Raw genomic sequence first — 18531 nt, 5'->3', positions numbered from 1 at the left:
TAGTTAAAAGTATAGTGGGTGGAGTCGGGGGGATTTACTCTTCTTTGGATTGAATTTCAATATCATTTTCTGAATGGGTTGTGCTCTCCATTATATTTTTATAAGGGGTTTTCATTATTTTTGACGCTTAATGTCCTTGTTTTGATATAATTAATTTTCAAGTCTCGTTTCCTGCTTTCGTCTGCCTAAACACACGTGAGAGGATGTGTGTTATTAGAGTGAGCTCCCTTGTATTGTGACGTCATAATAAACAAAACTACACATTTGTGCCGGCAGTCTTTCCCCAGAAGCAACCAGACGTATTTGTGATCCAGCAAAAGGTAACCCTCATTTTTTTTGCTTTATGTGTGTGTTAAAAGGAACAACTTGTGTATCACTGGAAAAATAATGACTACTGAAACCATTCTTTCATTGCGATGAAGTTTATTTTGCAATCGATTATGCAGAATCGCTGGAAAATACCGTTGTTCTCAAGCAGACGATCACGATACCGGCATGCTCACTGTAGTCAGATGAAGGTCACACTATGTTGATATAAACGACCTTGGTTAAATGCGACATTCAGCATCAGACCTCCTCTATACCATGTTTTACTGTCGCTTTGGTTAAATGAACATTATAAATGTGATTATAACGAATACACAATCGCTGTTGGAACTTCCTTTTACTTGAGCATAAGCATCACGCGAGTAAAATCCCCGTCTTGACCTTGTCCTCTTCTGGCTACGTGACCTCGTCTCCGTCCTCAAAACATCCTTCTGACGGCGAGATGCGCTTTGATTTTATTGACTTTTGTTGAACATCATTTTCACATTCTTTCCATACCACATGACAACAGTAAAATTAGGATTTAAATTGCGTAATCATTTTACCACTACATACACAATACAGTAGATTAAATGCCAGTCCTAATTGTTATTCGTCTGTTCTCCTGTCATTTTCCGGGTTTTCAATACAACTAATAGTTCTAAGTCATGTGTTCCAGACGAGATTGTTGATGTTAAATGTATTTTTTTTGCAAAATTATTTTTTAATCATAATACAAACAGTAAATAGTACTGCTGATGTTTTATGAACAGTTAATGTGCAAATTAGAACTGAAATGTGCTAGGGGGCAAGTAACATACGAATCTTCCAAGTAAGCACATTTTTGCTTCAGTTTGATATATATTTGATGGTATTACTATGAACACATAGCATGATACTGCAGAGAAAGTGTTGTAACCTTGATGCTGAAGGTAACTTTGTGTACCAGAGCCTAATTAACTCTGACACATATGTGTATATATACACAAGTGAGCTGGGAAGGGGTAGGAAGTGTTGTCTGACCACATACGTCACAACACTTACCAGAACTAGTTGTTTGGTAGCTATGTTAGCGCAGACCTAGGTACAAAACTTGTGTTTTCAGTAACTACTTAGCTATATAGGTTACCTTTTAGATATTAGTGTCTAGGCCTATTATAATCCTATATTTCCAGAAGTAAATACCTAGGCTAAAGTTTTTTTGCCTTTTCTGCATGTTCTTCCATTAATTGATACAGATAGCTGCACATTATACTTATATCTATAAATAGATAATCTGTGAAGTTTTATGAGCAAGTTTTATTTACTATGAACATTGATAAATCATGTTTATATAATGACAAGTTGTACATGACTGGTTGCTAGTTAAATTGACTGGTCGCTACAGACATGCTATTCTTGTCGGTCATTATACCCCTGACTGTTCAATATAGACAGGTTTATCTTGACTGTTCAATATAGACAGGTTTATCTTGACTGTACACTTTTCTGAATTATTGCTCCAAACATTTGTTTGCTTGAATGTCCCTTAATATAATGTAGCTGAGTTTCTTTGGAGATATACATATGCTTACAGTAGAGATAAACCACACATCTGTCAAATGCCTTCATTTGATGTTGTATATTATGCAGTAAAGCTAAACATTGGCGCCATCAGCTTAAAAGTTCTAAAAGGCTCTCTGGGAATGTTGCACATATAGGCTCTCGGGGAATGTTGCACCTATAGGCTCTCAGGGAATGTTGCACCTATATGCTCTCAGGGAATGTTGCACCTATAGGCTCTCGGGTGATGTTGCACCTATAGGCTCTCAGGGAATGTTGCACCTATAGGGTCTCGGGGAATGTTGCACCTATAGGCTCTCTGGGAATGTTGCACCTATATGCTCTCAGGTAATGTTGCACCTATAGGCTCTCAGGGAATGTTGCACCTATAGGCTCTTGGGGAATATTGCACCTATAGGCTCTCAGGGAATGTTGCACCTATATGCTCTCAGGGAATGTTGCGCCTATAGGCTCTCAGGGAATGTTGTACCTATAGGCTCTCTGGGAATGTTGCACCTATAGGCTATTGGGGAATGTTGCACCTATATGCTCTCAGGGAATGTTGTACCTATAGGCTCTCGGGGAATGTTGCACCTATAGGCTCTACGGGAATATTGCACCTATAGGCTCCCGGGGAATGTTGCACCTATAGGCTTTCAGGGAATGTTGCACCTATAGGCTCTTGGGGAATATTGCACCTATAGGCTCTCAGGGAATGTTGCACCTAGATGCTCTCAGGGAATGTTGCACCTATAGGCTCTTGGGGAATATTGCACCTATAGGCTCTCAGGGAATGTTGCACCTAGATGCTCTCAGGGAATGTTGCACCTATAGGCTCTCAGGGAATGTTGTACCTATAGGCTCTCTGGGAATGTTGCACCTATAGGCTATTGGGGAATGTTGCACCTATATGCTCTCGGGGAATGTTGCACATATAGGCTCTCGGGGAATGTTGCACCTATATGCTCTCAGGGAATGATGCACCTATAGGCTCTCTGAGAATGTTGCACCTATAGGCTCTCGGGGAATGTTGCACATATATGCTCTCAGGGAATGTTGTACCTATAGGCTCTCGGGGAATGTTGCACCTGTATGCTCTCGGGGAATGTGTCACCTATATGCTCTCGGGGAATATTGCACCTATAGGATCTAGGGGAATGTTGCACCTATAGGCTCTCGGGGAATGTTGCACCTATATGCTCTCAGGGAATGTTGCACCTATAGGCTCTCGGGGAATGTTGCACATATAGGCTCTCGGGGAATGTTGCACCTATATGCTCTCAGGGAATGTTGCACCTATAGGCTCTCTGAGAATGTTGCACCTATAGGCTCTCGGGGAATGTTGCACCTATATGCTCTCAGGGAATGTTGTACCTATAGGCTCTCGGGGAATGTTGCACCTGTATGCTCTCGGGGAATGTGTCACCTATATGCTCTCGGGGAATATTGCACCTATAGGCTCTAGGGGAATGTTGCACCTATAGGCTCTCGGGGAATGTTGCACTTGCACCGCTATTTATCTTCTGAACATTTCTGTTTACGATGTTCCTAAATTAAAGGTAACCACACGTCGTTTTCAAAATTCCAAATGAGCATTTATATAGTGACATTTGAAAAGGAATTTTTCATCAAACTCTCCAATTGAATGCAAAAGGTTAATGTAAAACGGGCCTCTGCATCACAGGCTTGGTATGTCTGTAACTTGAGAAACTTGGATTGGGTAAAGGGCAATGTTTCTCAAATATCAATTGAAATAGTAAAGTGATAATACATAGTGTTTATTCTATGTCCAGTTCTCTGTAACCTATAAATGTCATTATCAGTAAATTTGTAATGTTGACGGCATGCAATCCAGATATATGAACTAATTGAGGTTTTAGCGAAAATCTCCTTTTTTTTTAAGAAAAGGAAATATTTCAGAAAATGTGTATTAGTCTAAATCGGATTTTTTTGTGTGTAAATATATGTAGTGTACAAAATCACTTGTTACTATATTGGGCTGTAAATCTTTGTTATAATTGAAGACTTAAAAAAATGAAAAAATGTGTCGCTGTGTAGCAGGGCTGGGCTGGAGGGCACTTCAAAATGGAATGACTAGAAAACGGACCGGATGTTTCCTCATGAGTCTGTGTTTGTTTCAGAGCCAAGATGCCAACCTTTCCACAGTACCTGAGTCCAGAGAAGGAGGAGGAACTCCGCAAAATTGCCAATGCCATAGTAGCTCCTGGCAAGGGAATCCTAGCTGCTGATGAGTCTACAGGTAAGTGTGTCACCTGGAAAGGAAATCCTAGCCACTGACGAGTCTACAGGTAATTGTGTCACCTGGCAAGGAAATCCTAGCCACTGACGAGTCTACAGGTAACTGTGACGCCTGGCAAGGTAATCCTAGCCACTGACGTGTACGTGTTATATCATTATTAACGCTGATACAACAGCAACATTTTGTCAATAAAAATAGCATTATGCAGTACAAAGGTTACATAATCAGTTGAGCTTAATATGTGGGGAAGGCTACCCCCTAGCAAGGAAATCCTAGCCACTGACGAGTCTACAGGTAAGTGTCACCTGGCAAGGAAATCCTAGCCACTGACCAGTCTACAGGTAAGTGTGTCACCTGGCAAGGAAATCCTAGCCACTGACGAGTCTACAGGTAACTGTGACACCTGGCTAGGAATCTTACGTCTATGTCAGCTAACAAGCTCAGAAATTTTGTAGAAACATATTGTTTTCGAAGTGTCATCCCATGTTAAGTGTCATATCCAGCTCTTTCAATAACCTTTAAAAACTGTGTAAAGATAAGTTCATTAGAAAAAAAAGATGTTAATCCCTGGGTTTGTGGTATTTGTTTAAGGTTCTGTTGGGAAGAGGTTTGCCCCCATCAACGTTGAGAACACGGAGGAGAATCGTCGCAGATACAGAGAACTGCTATTCACCACCGACAATGCCATCTCTGAGAACATCAGTGGTGTGATCATGTTTCACGAAACGTTTTACCAGAAGACAGCAGAGGGCGTCCCCTTCACAAAGGTTCTCCAGGATAAGAACATCATTCCAGGCATCAAAGTTGACAAGGGTGTTGTACCACTGATGGGCACAGACAACGAATGCACCACGCAGGGTAAGTGTACCACTGATGGGCACAGACAACGAATGCACCACACAGGGTAAGTGTACCACTGATGGGCACAGACAATGAATGCACCACACAGGGTAAGTGTACCACTGATGGGCATAGACAATGATATAGCCTGGCTAGTTGGGAACAGCCACTACTGGTATCCTAATATTTAAGTGTTCAAATCCCCTTCTCTTCTTTTTTTCTCTGTTTTTCTTTTGAAAGGCAGTAGCCTGTTTCAGCCTTTTTTCTAAAGATTTTTTTTTAATGTATTTTTTAAAAAGTTGGGAAAGTTGGTTCTTAATCTCATTGGGAATTCTGGCTCCAGACATACTGGCTCCAGACATCTAAATCTCATTGGGAATTCTGAATCCAGACATACTGACTTCAGACATACTGACTCCAGACATACTGACTCCAGACATACTGACTCCAGACATACTGACTCCAGACATCTAAATCTCATTGGAAATTCTGACTTCAGACATCTAAATCTCATGGGGAATTCTGACTCCAGACATACTGACTTCAGACATTTAAATCTCATTGGGAATTCTGACTACAGACATCTAAATCTCATTGGGAATTCTGAATCCAGACATACTGACTTCAGACATACTGACTCCAGACATACTGACTCCAGACATCTAAATCTCATTGGAAATTCTGAGTTCAGACATCTAAATCTCATTGGGAATTCTGACTCCAGACATCTAAATCTCATTGGGAATTCTGACTCCAGACATCTAAATCTCATTGGGAATTCTGACTCCAGACATTTAAATCTCATCGGAAATTCTGACTTTACAGACATTTAAATCTCATTGGAAATTCTGACTTCAGACATACTGACTCCAGACATACTGACTTCAGACAAACTGGCTCCAGACATACTGACTCCAGACATACTGACTTCAGACATACTGACTCCAGACATACTGACTTCAGACATACTGACTCCAGACATACTGACTTCAGACATACTGACTCCAGACATACTGACTTCAGACATACTGACTCCAGACATACTGACTTCAGACATACTGACTCCAGACATACTGACTTCAGACATACTGACTCCAGACATACTGACTTCAGACATACTGACTCCAGACATACTGACTTCAGACATACTGACTCCAGACATACTGACTTCAGACATACTGACTCCAGACATACTGACTTCAGACATACTGACTCCAGACATACTGACTTCAGACATACTGACTCCAGACATACTGACTTCAGACATACTGACTCCAGACATACTGACTTCAGACATACTGACTCCAGACATACTGACTTCAGACATACTGACTCCAGACATACTGACTCCAGACATACTGACTCCAGACATACTGACTCCAGACATACTGGCTTCAGACATACTGACTCCAGACATACTGACTCCAGACATACTGACTTCAGACATACTGACTTCAGACATACTGACTCCAGACATACTGACTTCAGACATACTGACTTCAGACATACTGACTCCAGACATACTGACTCCAGACATACTGACTTCAGACATACTGACTCCAGACATACTGACTCCAGACACATACTGGCTTCAGACATACTGACTCCAGACATACTGACTTCAGACATACTGACTTCAGACATACTGACTTCAGACATACTGACTCCAGACATACTGACTTCAGACAAACTGGCTCCAGACATACTGACTCCAGACATTTAAATCTCATTGGAAATTCTGACTTCAGACATACTGACTCTAGACATACTGACTCCAGACATACTGGCTCCAGACATCTAAATCTCATTGGGAATTCTGACTCCAGACATTTAAATCTCATGGAAATTCTGACTTTACAGACATCTAAATCTCATTGGAAATTCTGACTTCAGACAAACTGACTTCAGACATACTGGCTCCAGACATACTGGCTCCAGACATACCTGGGACTGGTTATCTTACTGGTTCACTTACTCAATTTGATTTTGGCTCCATTTTTTGAAAACAGTTATTTTTATTCATGCATATTGTGTACATTTGAAATGTAAATAAACTTTGATATACAGGATTGCTGGTCTTTCAAATCATATTTAGACAAAACAATCTTTGGTAAGATGAGTAAAATTCTTCTTTGAATGATTTTTTTCTAAATTCTAAAGCCCAATTCCTCAACAATATAAAACACCTCACAGTGGTAAGAATAATTTGATTATCATTGTCATAATGGCATATAGTGGAAAATACTCAGCTATTACTATTGGAGGAAAGAAACAATTTCAAACAATGGCATGCAATAGACTTGACGTGAAAATGGAACTGATAACTGGAAGATATGCTTGTACAGGCTTGGAGTGTTGCTATTTATTCTGTAACTTGTTAAATGTTTCCAATGCAACAGCTATAACCATTTTGTCTTATTACAGGCATTTCTAGGAGGGGTGGGTCCAGGTCAACTAATTGAGGGTTACATTTTCAGTTTATTATACCCAGGAATCAGGTTGTCTAGACAAAACTTGTCTGGGGTATAATATCTTCTATATTATTTCACCTGGAGTTAGCAGGTTAGGTTTGCAGAGTACAAGAACTATGTAACTGTGACCTTTGTACTGAGATAGGTGTCAGTTCTAGTTTTGATACAGGTTTGATATTTGAGAACATGGAGCATTTTCCCATATTTTGGTACCTATATTACAGGTCTGGATGGCCTGAGTGAGAGGTGTGCCCAGTACAAGAAAGATGGCGCCCAGTTTGCCAAATGGAGATGTGTCCTTAAGATCCAGAAGGAGAGCCCGTCCTACCAGGCCATGCTGGAGAATGCTAACGTCCTCGCTCGCTATGCCAGTATCTGTCAGCAGGTAAGACCACATCAAAACGTAACTGCAGGGCAAGTAAAAACTGTTTGATCATAATGTCATCTACACATTCACTATAAAATTTATCTTAGCCAGTAAACATTCATGTAAGTTACAGTTGTGTGATCGCACTACACACCAAAATGACCATGCATGCTGCTCACAAGGGGTGATTTAATAACTGATTGCCCCATTGTGTGATCAAATGTGCAGATAAGATTTTACTGCTAAATAAGATCAGCACAAAAGTAAAGCTGAAAGGTGGTAACCAACTGAAAACTTGGAAAGATAAAGGCTTAAATTTGAACCTTCCTTAATGTTAAACAACCACAATACTTACTGGACCGTAGTGTGATAGCTATGGCACAGTCGTCAGTGAGCTGTTGTCACAGTGATATGTGTGATAGTTATGGCACAGTCGTCAGTGAGCTGTTGTCACAGTGATATGTGTGATAGCTATGGCACAGTCGTCAGTGAGCTGTTGTCACAGTGATATGTGTGATAGTTATGGCACAGTCGTCAGTGAGCTGTTGTCACAGTGATATGTGTGATAGCTATGGCACAGTCGTCAGTGAGCTGTTGTCACAGTGATATGTGTGATAGTTATGGCACAGTCGTCAGCGAGCTGTTGTCACAGTGATATGTGTGATAAACTATGGCACAGTCGTCAGCAAGCTGTTGTCACAGTGATATGTGTGATAAACTATGGACAGTCATCAGCAAGCTGTCGTCAAAGAGATATGTGTGATAGCTATGGACAGTCATCAGCAAGCTGTTGTCACAGAGATATGTGTGATAAACTATGGCACAGTCATCAGCAAGCTGGTGTCACAGTGATATGTGTGATAAATTATGGACAGTCGTCAGCGAGCTGTCGTCACAGAGATATGTGTGATAGCTATGGACAGTCGTCAGCAAGCTGTTGTCACAGTGATATGTGTGATAAACTATGGACAGTCATCAGCAAGCTGTCGTCAAAGAGATATGTGTGATAGCTATGGACAGTCATCAGCAAGCTGTTGTCACAGAGATATGTGTGATAGCTATGGACAGTCATCAGCAAGCTGTTGTAACAGAGATATGTGTGATAGCTATGGACAGTCATCAATCAGCAAGCTGTTGTCACAGTGATATGCATGATAACAGTCAATAACAGTATCACCTACTGACAATAGGTTTAGGATAGGGAGGAAAACCACCATTAACAGATTTAAACCAAAAAAATATTCAAAATAAAATTGCAGCAACCATATAAAAAAAAAGAGGTGTACTTCACATTTAGAGCTGGTTTAAAGGATGACTTTATTTGTTGTCTTGTTCTTTGTATAAATCTATTATTTGCTGTTTTAAATTTCTTGCAAAGAACACATGTTGTTGTTTTATGTTTAAGTTATTAGTGTTTATGTAATTCCTGTATCTTTACAGAACGGTCTGGTTCCCATTGTGGAGCCAGAGGTCCTCCCTGACGGTGAGCATGACCTGGACACGGCAGAAAAAGCTACAGAACAGGTTTGTACCAATAGTAAAATGATCAGTTGGTTCATTTAACGTCATTTCTCTGTATATACATAAAATGTACATGTGAAGACACTAAAATCCAATTAAGAATGGATTGCACAGGGACACAATCAGGTCTGTAATTGATTACAGTAGTTTTGGGCCGTAACACGGTCAATAATGTATAAGTGGTTATTCTGGTCACGAGTAACTAGATTGTTACTGAACTTAGTTTTTGAAGAGTTTTAATCTATTAAACAGTTTTGTGATGTAATCAATTTGGAGATATTTTTTTCCTTGGCAGTAAAGTTGATGAAGTTTGATCTCATGTTGGTGACTACGTGACTAAGAATGCGTTTTCCTGTACAGGTGCTGGCATTTACCTACAAGGCATTGGCCGACCACCACGTGTTCTTGGAGGGGACACTCCTCAAACCAAACATGATTACGGCTGGGATGTCCTGCAGTAAGAGGGGAACCCCAGCAGAGAATGCTCGTGCAACAGTTCTCTGCCTCAGCAGAACGGTCCCTCCCGCAGTCGCTGGTGAGTCGAGCATACTCCATATAAGTTGTCCCATCTCAGATTTATAGATTTTTCCATTGTTAAAAACTTTATTTTTTTTAGTTATAAATGTTTTAAACTGTCAGCATTCAGTCCACAGCTATAGTTGTGTAAACCTGAACAGGACCTCAGACAATCCTGATTAGTTGTGTTATTTGATTTGCAATCCTGTTAAGAGTTAAAGTTCATATAGTATAACTCTGAACATAATTCAATTTAAGGCTAGGTTAGATACCTCTTAACCAGAATGTCAAAAGTTTATCTAACCATTCAATTTATTTTATGGTTGGAACTCAAAGAAGAAAGACATTGGTTGTTATTGGCTCGAGTGTTACTAAGAAGTGTATGTCAGTTATTTTACCTACTGTAAAAACCCGTGTAATTTGCAAACCTATGTTATTTGCACACCTATGTAATTTGCACACCTATGTAATTTGCGCAGGTACTTTTTGAGGCTGAAAATCTCCAAAAAAACTTCTACTCAAATATTTTGCGCACCAAAATTAAAAAAAAGAAAAAGATGTTCAAGTTCTGAAAATCGATCTCTGAAAATGAAAGACAAACCGCTTGGGATTCTTAGGATTTTTGTAGTTTGTTTATTATAAGTGAGTTCATAAGTATTGTTTACAGGCCGTACAATGATGTTAAGAATACGAGTAAAATGTGTATTTGGTTGTTTGTTTCCTTTGGAATATCTGATCACACATGACACTCACGTGAGCGCAAAAAGGACGCAAAATAAACGAGTTTTTCTGGTTATGTTTTCAGGTGTGACATTCCTCTCCGGTGGTCAGTCGGAGGAAGATGCGTCTACAAACCTCAATGCCATTAACACAGACTCGGGCCGCAAACCTTGGCCACTAACCTTCTCCTTCGGCCGAGCACTCCAGGCTAGTGTCCTCAAGATCTGGCAGGGCAAGGAGGAAAATGTAGCCGCAGCACAGAAGCAGCTCCTTTTGAGGGCAAAGGTCAGTATCTGGGATGAGGGTCACGGCAGGTCAAATATCAAATTTCAAAACTTATAATAATGATTTTTGAATTTTTTGTGAAACATTTTATCTATAGAGAGAGTGTTGTAGTCACTATACTACCTGCTAATTTATCAATGTTCACTTGGAAAATTGAGGAAATAACTGCTGACGTTGTTGAAGTATGAAACAAGCTGTAAATTTAATCCCAAGATTTATCATACCACAAAAATATCAATGGCTAGATCTGTTTTGAATTAATAATGAATTAACTTGTATATATGGAATGTAAGGGAGTAATCCCACACCCAATTTAGCTTTAGTTTATTTAATGAAGGTCTTAGTATCAGTTATCAAATCTGCAGGTGGGTTTAATATCAATAATTAAATCTGAAGTTTAGTTTGAAAATGGATAAAAAAAAAAATCAATGATATTGAGTGTGCATATGTAGGCTGGTAGGGTGGCTCTGTACTTAGGTATTCAACTGTATTCAGAGGTATACTCCTATAATGGTACACAGGATTGCAGACAAATACGATAACCCTTGTTAGCGTGTTATAAATATCTGTCTCCACTCCTGTACGAAACAGCAGGAATATTACTCTGAACAGAACACAGATTAATACCTAAATCTTTTTCATTGATTTTAAAAATTAAATGATATTTATATCATATCTGTTTTTCAAATTTGAGGTAGGTTTTCAATAAATGGAACAGTCAGTATCAGCCAGTTTTCTCTATTGCTATGGCTGCAATGCCACATTTAAATAATCTCTTTGGTCTGGGTACTCTGGGACCCTTTATTTATATTGACCAACCAATGATGAATATATATATATATTGTCTACCAGGCCTTTTCACAGCTGGGCCTCAATTCCTCCCCGAGTGTTTACCAGGCATGACCACCATTTTCTCATGCTTACCGAGTCAGTGTTATTACTGCAATATTCAAAACCAGCAGGGTTCAGAGTGGGCCTCCCATTAAGCAGCAGGGTTCAGAGTGGGCCTCCCATTAAGCAGCAGGGTTCAGAGTGGGCCTCCCATTAAGCAGCAGGGTTCAGAGTGGGCCTCCCATTAAGCAGCAGGGTTCAGAGTGGGCCTCCCATTAAGCAGCAGGGTTCAGAGTGGGCCTCCCATTAAGCAGCAGGGTTCAGAGTGGGCCTCCCATTAAGCAGCAGGGTTCAGAGTGGGCCTCCCATTAAGCAGCAGGGTTCAGAGTGGGCCTCCCATTAAGCAGCAGGGTTCAGAGTGGGCCTCCCATTAAGCAGCAGGGTTCAGAGTGGGCCTCCCATTAAGCAGCAGGGTTCAGAGTGGGCCTCCCATTAAGCAGCAGGGTTCAGAGTGGGCCTCCCATTAAGCAGCAGGGTTCAGAGTGGGCCTCCCATTAAGCAGCAGGGTTCAGAGTGGGCCTCCCATTAACTCTTTCCGTACCGCAACTCCGGTCTGGATTCCGTACCGGATGTACTTATTAGACTCGCCCCCGCGCATATAACAAAATGGCAGATTATCAATGTACTTTTTAGACTAGGTGTAACTGCCGCAAGAATTAAACAGGTAACTGTGAACAAATATTGTTATTGTTTCATGTTCTGGTTCATAGACAAACACTTCATCATTTTCGCAGCATAATGACTTACTGGCAGCTGATTATGACTGAGAAATCGACATTTGTCTGGCAATAAACGATACGATTCCTTGTATTTAACACAGCGTTGTAGTGCAGGTTTCCAATGGGGATTGATTATAGTTAAGAATGTGGAGTTGTTGATTTTTTTTCTAAATACAAGTAGATTTCATCAAGACTTATATTAGAATATTCAAATTTACTTCCATAAGTCTCAACAAATATCTGATGATGAATTTACGAGTGTTCGTATCAAATTAAGTTGCCACCATCTTGTTTACATTTGAGGCACCAAACGCAAACATCTTGTGGCAAATGCGAAAACATTAAGTCACAAAATAATAAAGTGTACTCTGCACAAATAAAATTATTTCTTCCAACTTGATGGGTTCTGATTTTAGCGACAATTAGTTGTTTTTTCGCGACAGTCTCGTGCGATAACCAACTAAACATCAGGCAGGTTACATCCAAGTATCTTGTCGTGTGTACACGACAACGGGGATGAGACGGCCCTTTATTTTGTCGTCTGTACATGACAACGGGGACCAGGATGACATATTGTTGTCGTGTGTACACGACAACGGTACGGAAAGAGTTAAGCAGAAAGTCCATGCAGACCATTTTTTGCACATGAAACTAAAATGTACCTCTGTTAATTTCAATGCATTAAAAGCTCTTTTGTAAAAATCTCCTGTAAGAATGAATGCACCCTTGGCTCTGTGGTTAATCTATAAATAGCAACAGTGACCTTGGCATTGACCTTTGCAACCTGAAACACAAACTTATCCAAGGTATTCTCATATCTGACGTTTGTGTAAACTTTGATGAAAATCTGTTAAGAAATGAAGTCAGTAGAGTCAGGACAATGAATCATGACGAGAGGGTCATGGGTAACACGCATTGGTAAGAACACACTTGCTTATATTATAGGTGCCTCTTCCAGTACAGCCGATTTTGGAGAACATTTAAATACTGGTAATGTGTAACCAATATAGGTAATTTGTGATCATTGATAAGTGTATGTTTACAATTGTAGGCCAATGGTCTGGCAGCCGTGGGCAAGTACCAGGGAGACATGGCAAGTGCAGCAGCGGCCGATTCTCTGTTTGTGGCACAGCACGCGTACTAGACACAGAACCAACCCAGCTTACCTCCCCTTATCATGTACGCATGGTGTAGCCCTACAATACTAGAGACAGTTTTTCACATGTAATGCATTTATATTTTAACGAACAATATTGCTGAACACATGCGGGTGCAGTGCGTGTTGATGAAGAGATTAAGTACGTTTTAACGTACAATAATGTGATAGGTATTATACCGTATTTTTAGGCATTTTTTTAAGATACTTCGGAATCTCAGCTGTAGGCATAATATGTAGTTCACCACATGGTAATGATTCGTGCAGATTTTAATTGTTTTCGTCACTTATGTATTGTTGATGTCAGCATTTGTTAAACTTTATTTATTTGCTTAATAGAACAGATTATGCCTGTTATGTGTTAAATGATGAACTTGTTATGATTTCTGTGATCCCACTCCTCAACTGATAAAACTGTATTAAACAATATATGCATGTAACTGTTGTTTGTTCAGTATCAATACCTACAGGACAGCTGTAGACAATAGAGTCTGTCTCACATGTAACTGTTGTTTGTTCAGTATCAATACCTACAGGACAGCTGTAGACAATAGAGTCTGTCTCACATGTAACTGTTGTTTGTTCAGTATCAATACCTACAGGACAGCTGTAAACAATAGAGTTTGGCTCACAAGTAGCTGTCCTATCACTTTTACATCCATCTAGTGGCTCTGGGATCAGGAAATGGTTCAAGATTTGTGCAGAACTTAATTAAAATAACTTGAGCAATGCCTGGACTAAGTGATTAAAGTTGATTAAAAATCTAATTTCAAGGTCAGATTTGTCAAAAGATTTTGTCAACCTTCTGTTATAGAACTATGTTCTGGAGTCTGTCTTTTTGTCAACCTTCTGTTATAGAACTATGTTCTGGAGTCTGTCTTTTTGGCAAAACATCTTTCTCTGACTGGTTTAAAAGTGTATTGACCCAAATGATACCAAAAACCGTCATTGAAACATATTTTTAGGAGCTAGATAGATCTGGGGACATGTTTGTTCATGCACACTAATTATAACACTGACCAAGAAAGCAACATCAATTAAAGGGCTGCTGTGGCCGAGTAGTTACCACTAGCCCTCCACCAGTGGGTCAGGGCTTCGAGGCCTACGTGGGGCAGTCGCCAGGTACTGTACCTTGCCACTGGGTTGCATGTTCGAGGCTTACTTGGGGGAGTCGTCGGGTACTGGCCGCAGGTCTGGGGTTTTTCCTAGGAAACTCCATCTTTAAGACATAACCCCTCCCCCCCAAAAAAATAAAAAATAAATCTGTAGGTCCATCTCTATTTCATAAAGGAATAAACTCTGTGCAACTGATTAAACTGTAATGTGGTTAACAAAATGAAGAGCTAGATGTGCATGTCCAGTTGTGATATATACAGTGTAAGGGAGACAATCTCTTATCTACGATCTGTATAAGTGAAATAAAAACAAAACCTGTTGGTAGCCTCAAGATGTTTATTAAAAACATTAAAATAACCAATACTTCCACCTTTTCTTTAAAAAACCTGTACAATATTACAATCCTTTCCCACAAGTCTTTGATTCTCCCTCCGTCACAAGTAATTCTGAGTATAAAAAATTATCACAAGTAGCCCTCTACCATCCCATCATGCAACATAGAAAACAAAGCATTCCTCTTTCTTTAGGAAAGAACTTTTTGAGAAATTCTCAAAATGTTACATAAAATGCGTTTCTTGATCAGATGAACTTTTTTCCATCGGACATCATTAACAGATAAAAATAAAAGCTTTAAGAACTAAACGATTCCTTTTGTAATCTTGAAAATAACTTTTTTCAGTTATGTAAACTAAAATGTCAAAGTGAAATGATTTACTGTATATAATGTGTTTTGCAGGTATAAATATATAATGTATGTCATTTTTAACATGTTGGTCCCCAATACAAAGTATACCTATCCAGCAGGTTAACACAGACTGTTAATTTTACAACAGTAATTAAAAACTGATTCTCCGGGAAATATTTCAGAAGTATTGTTACATACTGCGTACAGTTGTAGGGGTTTATTTTTGTTTTACAGTTGTACTAGCCTCCCTCTCCTGACGAGTACATACGGAGTGAAGAACCCAAGAGTTATAAAGGCTTTGCTGACTGACAATTGGTGTAATTACCAGGAATATTTCGCCAAAACTTTATAACCAAATGACTTGACAGTGTGATCCAAAAACACTTGTAAGAATACAATACAGTAGTGTCCAGAAATAGAATTCCATTGCATGAAAAAGGTGTGTCCTATGTGCTAAAGCCACCTACATAGTAAAAGGTGACATGTTTTAATTATCAAGATAAATCTTCATTTCATCATTTCTGTGGTTCAATTTTGATGCCATAAGAAATGTCATTTTCATTGATATTTTCGACATACAAGACCCAATGATGTCCCCCAAATATACGTAGCAAAATAAATATATAGAATATTGTTTAAACAATTCAATTTTCATTCACAGCTGGCAAATAGCTGTGTAGAAAGAAATAAAAGATATAAAATCAGTACTGTATGAAGTGTACAGATATAAGTTATGTTATGTAGTCTAGTATGACACTATTAAAGTTTTGATTATTTCCTATGGAAATATTAGTAAATGTAGGTCCTTCTTCAAATTGTGTTACACGGCAAGCGTTACGTAGTTAATGTCTTTGTTGATGTGAGACCGGCCACTGATCACTGAACGGCTTGGTAAGCCTGGTGTAACGCTGCTGGCGGGTCAGTCGACGTGTACAGTAGTTCCAGTGGTCAGTGTAGGGGTCAGTCCTCATTGGTGATGTGTCCCATGTGCCTTCAACATGTGCTCAGCAAACCTGACAGAAGGGAAAGAGAGGGTATATTTTGGAGGACACTGATGCACACTACCGTACAGGATAGAAATCGAGGCCAAATGGCAACAACTAAAAATATCCAACATTACATTTAGATTTTACTCAATGTGAATCAAAATGCCCATTGGACATGTAGTGCTACAAGTACCAAAGTCCCACTGCATTCCTGTAATGTGACTTTGGTGACTTTAATGGTTGTGTAACATACTTCTCATGACAGTCAGCCGCCATGTCTCTCTTACAGGACTCGGTGTGGGCCACCTTGTACAGCACCTGTAACAGTTCACAGTAAAACGTATACAGCATCAGGGGCTACAGGAACTAAACAGCACGGGTAACAGGGACACATTACTATTAGAGGTTACAGGGATATAATGACATCAGGGGTAACGGGGACACATTACTATTAGAGGTTACAGGGATCTAATTACATCAGGGGTAACAGGGACACATTACTATAGAGGTTACAGGGATATAATTACATCTGGGGTTACAGGGATGCATTACTATTAGAGGTTACAGGGATATATCTACATCAGGGGTAACAGGGACACATTACTATTAGAGGTTACAGGGATATATCTACATCAGGGGTTACAGGGACACATTACTATTAGAGGTTACAGTGATATATCTACATCAGGGGTTACGGGGACACATTACTATTAGAGGCTACAGGGATATAATTACATCAGGGGTTATAGGGACACATTACTATTAGAGGCTACAGGGATATAATTACATCAGGGTTAACAGGGACACATTACTATTAGAGGCTACAGGGATATAATTACATCAGGAGTAACGGGGACACATTACTATTAGAGGTTACAGGGATATATCTACATCAGGGGTTACAGGGACACATTACTATTAGAGGTAACAGGGATATACTTACATCAGGGGTAACAGGGACACATTTCTATTAGAGGTTACAGGGATATAATAACATCAGGGGTTACAGGGACACATTACTATTAGAGGCGACAGGGATATAATTACATCAGGGATAACAGGGACACATTACTATTAGAGGCTACAGGGATATAATTACATCAGGAGTAACGGGGACACATTACTATTAGAGGTTACAGGGATATATCTACATCAGGGGTCACAGGGACACATTACTATTAGAGGTAACAGGGATATACTTACATCAGGGGTAACAGGGACACATTTCTATTAGAGGTTACAGGGATATAATTTCATCAGGGGTAACAGGGACACATTACCATTAGAGGTTACAGGGATATAATAACATCAGGGGTTACAGGGACACATTACTATTAGAGGTTACAGGGATATAATTACATCAGGGGTTACAGGGATACAATTACATCGGGGGTAACAGGAACTAAACAGCTATACAGCAGAAGTAACAGGGACATGATTACATCAAAGGTTACAGGGATACACTTACATCAGGGAGGCACTTTACAGCAGAAGTAACAGGGACACGATTACATTAGAATTTACAGGAATACCATTACATGGGGGTTACAGGAACTAAACAGCTGTACAGCAGAAGTAACTGGGACAAAATTACATCAGAAGTTACAGGGACACAATTACGTCAGAATTTACAGGGACATATTTACTTGTATGTATACAACATAGATTTACAGGATCATACGATACATGTGATAATCATGGTGTCACCTACTTGTTGGACACAGTATTTGGGGTGTTGGGGTGTTGGAGTGTTTCTGGTTTTCTTTACTGGTGGTAGGAATGTCACAGAACTACACCAGCAGGTGCATTGCCACAAACCTTAACTATAATTCAGCAAGAACCATTCTATAACCATACTAAGCTTTTGGTGGGAATTTGTACATTCATCCTTGTCTATAACTTCTATGTGACCTTGACTATATCCTCTACCTGACCTTGACCTGTACTTACCAGGAAGACGAGACTATGTAGGAGGATGGTGTAGAAGAATGTCACTGTGCGGGCTGTCTTGTTGCCCATGATGAACCGACCCTGAAACATACAAAAATTGAAACTGTCGGCTCCTAAATATATTAAGCTGGTCCTCTGACTATTTTTGATACAAATTTGTCGAAGAATCAAGCCACTATTGCAGAGGATAAGGGTAGCTG

The 18531-nt window shown here is 39.7% G+C and overlaps 1 protein-coding gene and 1 long non-coding RNA gene across 2 annotated transcripts; one reads left to right on the top strand and one right to left on the bottom strand.

The window, feature by feature from the left end:
- Nucleotides 1-212: 212 nt before the first annotated feature.
- LOC110445224 (fructose-bisphosphate aldolase-like) lies at nt 213-14034 on the top strand. Its single transcript, XM_021489727.1, has 8 exons — nt 213-320; nt 3990-4108; nt 4700-4966; nt 7644-7804; nt 9227-9310; nt 9668-9842; nt 10629-10828; nt 13490-14034. The coding sequence occupies exons 2-8, from the start codon at nt 3997-3999 to the stop codon at nt 13580-13582; spliced, it is 1092 nt and encodes a 363-aa protein (XP_021345402.1). The 5' UTR covers nt 213-320; nt 3990-3996; the 3' UTR covers nt 13583-14034.
- LOC110445225 lies at nt 13914-18437 on the bottom strand. The gene is made up of 3 exons (XR_002462331.1): nt 18332-18437; nt 16635-16699; nt 13914-16408 (listed from the first exon to the last, which is right to left on the bottom strand). It is a non-coding gene; the product is annotated as an uncharacterized LOC110445225 (long non-coding RNA).
- Between the last annotated feature and the right edge of the window lie 94 nt (nt 18438-18531).

The sequence above is a fragment of the Mizuhopecten yessoensis genome, unplaced genomic scaffold (genome assembly GCF_002113885.1).
Source record: "Mizuhopecten yessoensis strain PY_sf001 unplaced genomic scaffold, ASM211388v2 scaffold2123, whole genome shotgun sequence".
In the NCBI taxonomy this organism is placed as follows: domain Eukaryota; kingdom Metazoa; phylum Mollusca; class Bivalvia; order Pectinida; family Pectinidae; genus Mizuhopecten; species Mizuhopecten yessoensis.
This window is presented reverse-complemented; position numbering and strand designations above follow the sequence as displayed.

Bases quoted from the DNA above. Each gene is read 5' to 3' on its own strand.
- LOC110445224 (XM_021489727.1), top strand. From the start codon at position 3,997: ATGCCAACCTTTCCACAGTACCTGAGTCCAGAGAAGGAGGAGGAACTC. The intron at 4,967-7,643 runs GTAAGTGTACCA...CCTATATTACAG, and splicing joins CAACGAATGCACCACGCAGG to GTCTGGATGGCCTGAGTGAG. The intron at 7,805-9,226 runs GTAAGACCACAT...GTATCTTTACAG, and splicing joins ATGCCAGTATCTGTCAGCAG to AACGGTCTGGTTCCCATTGT.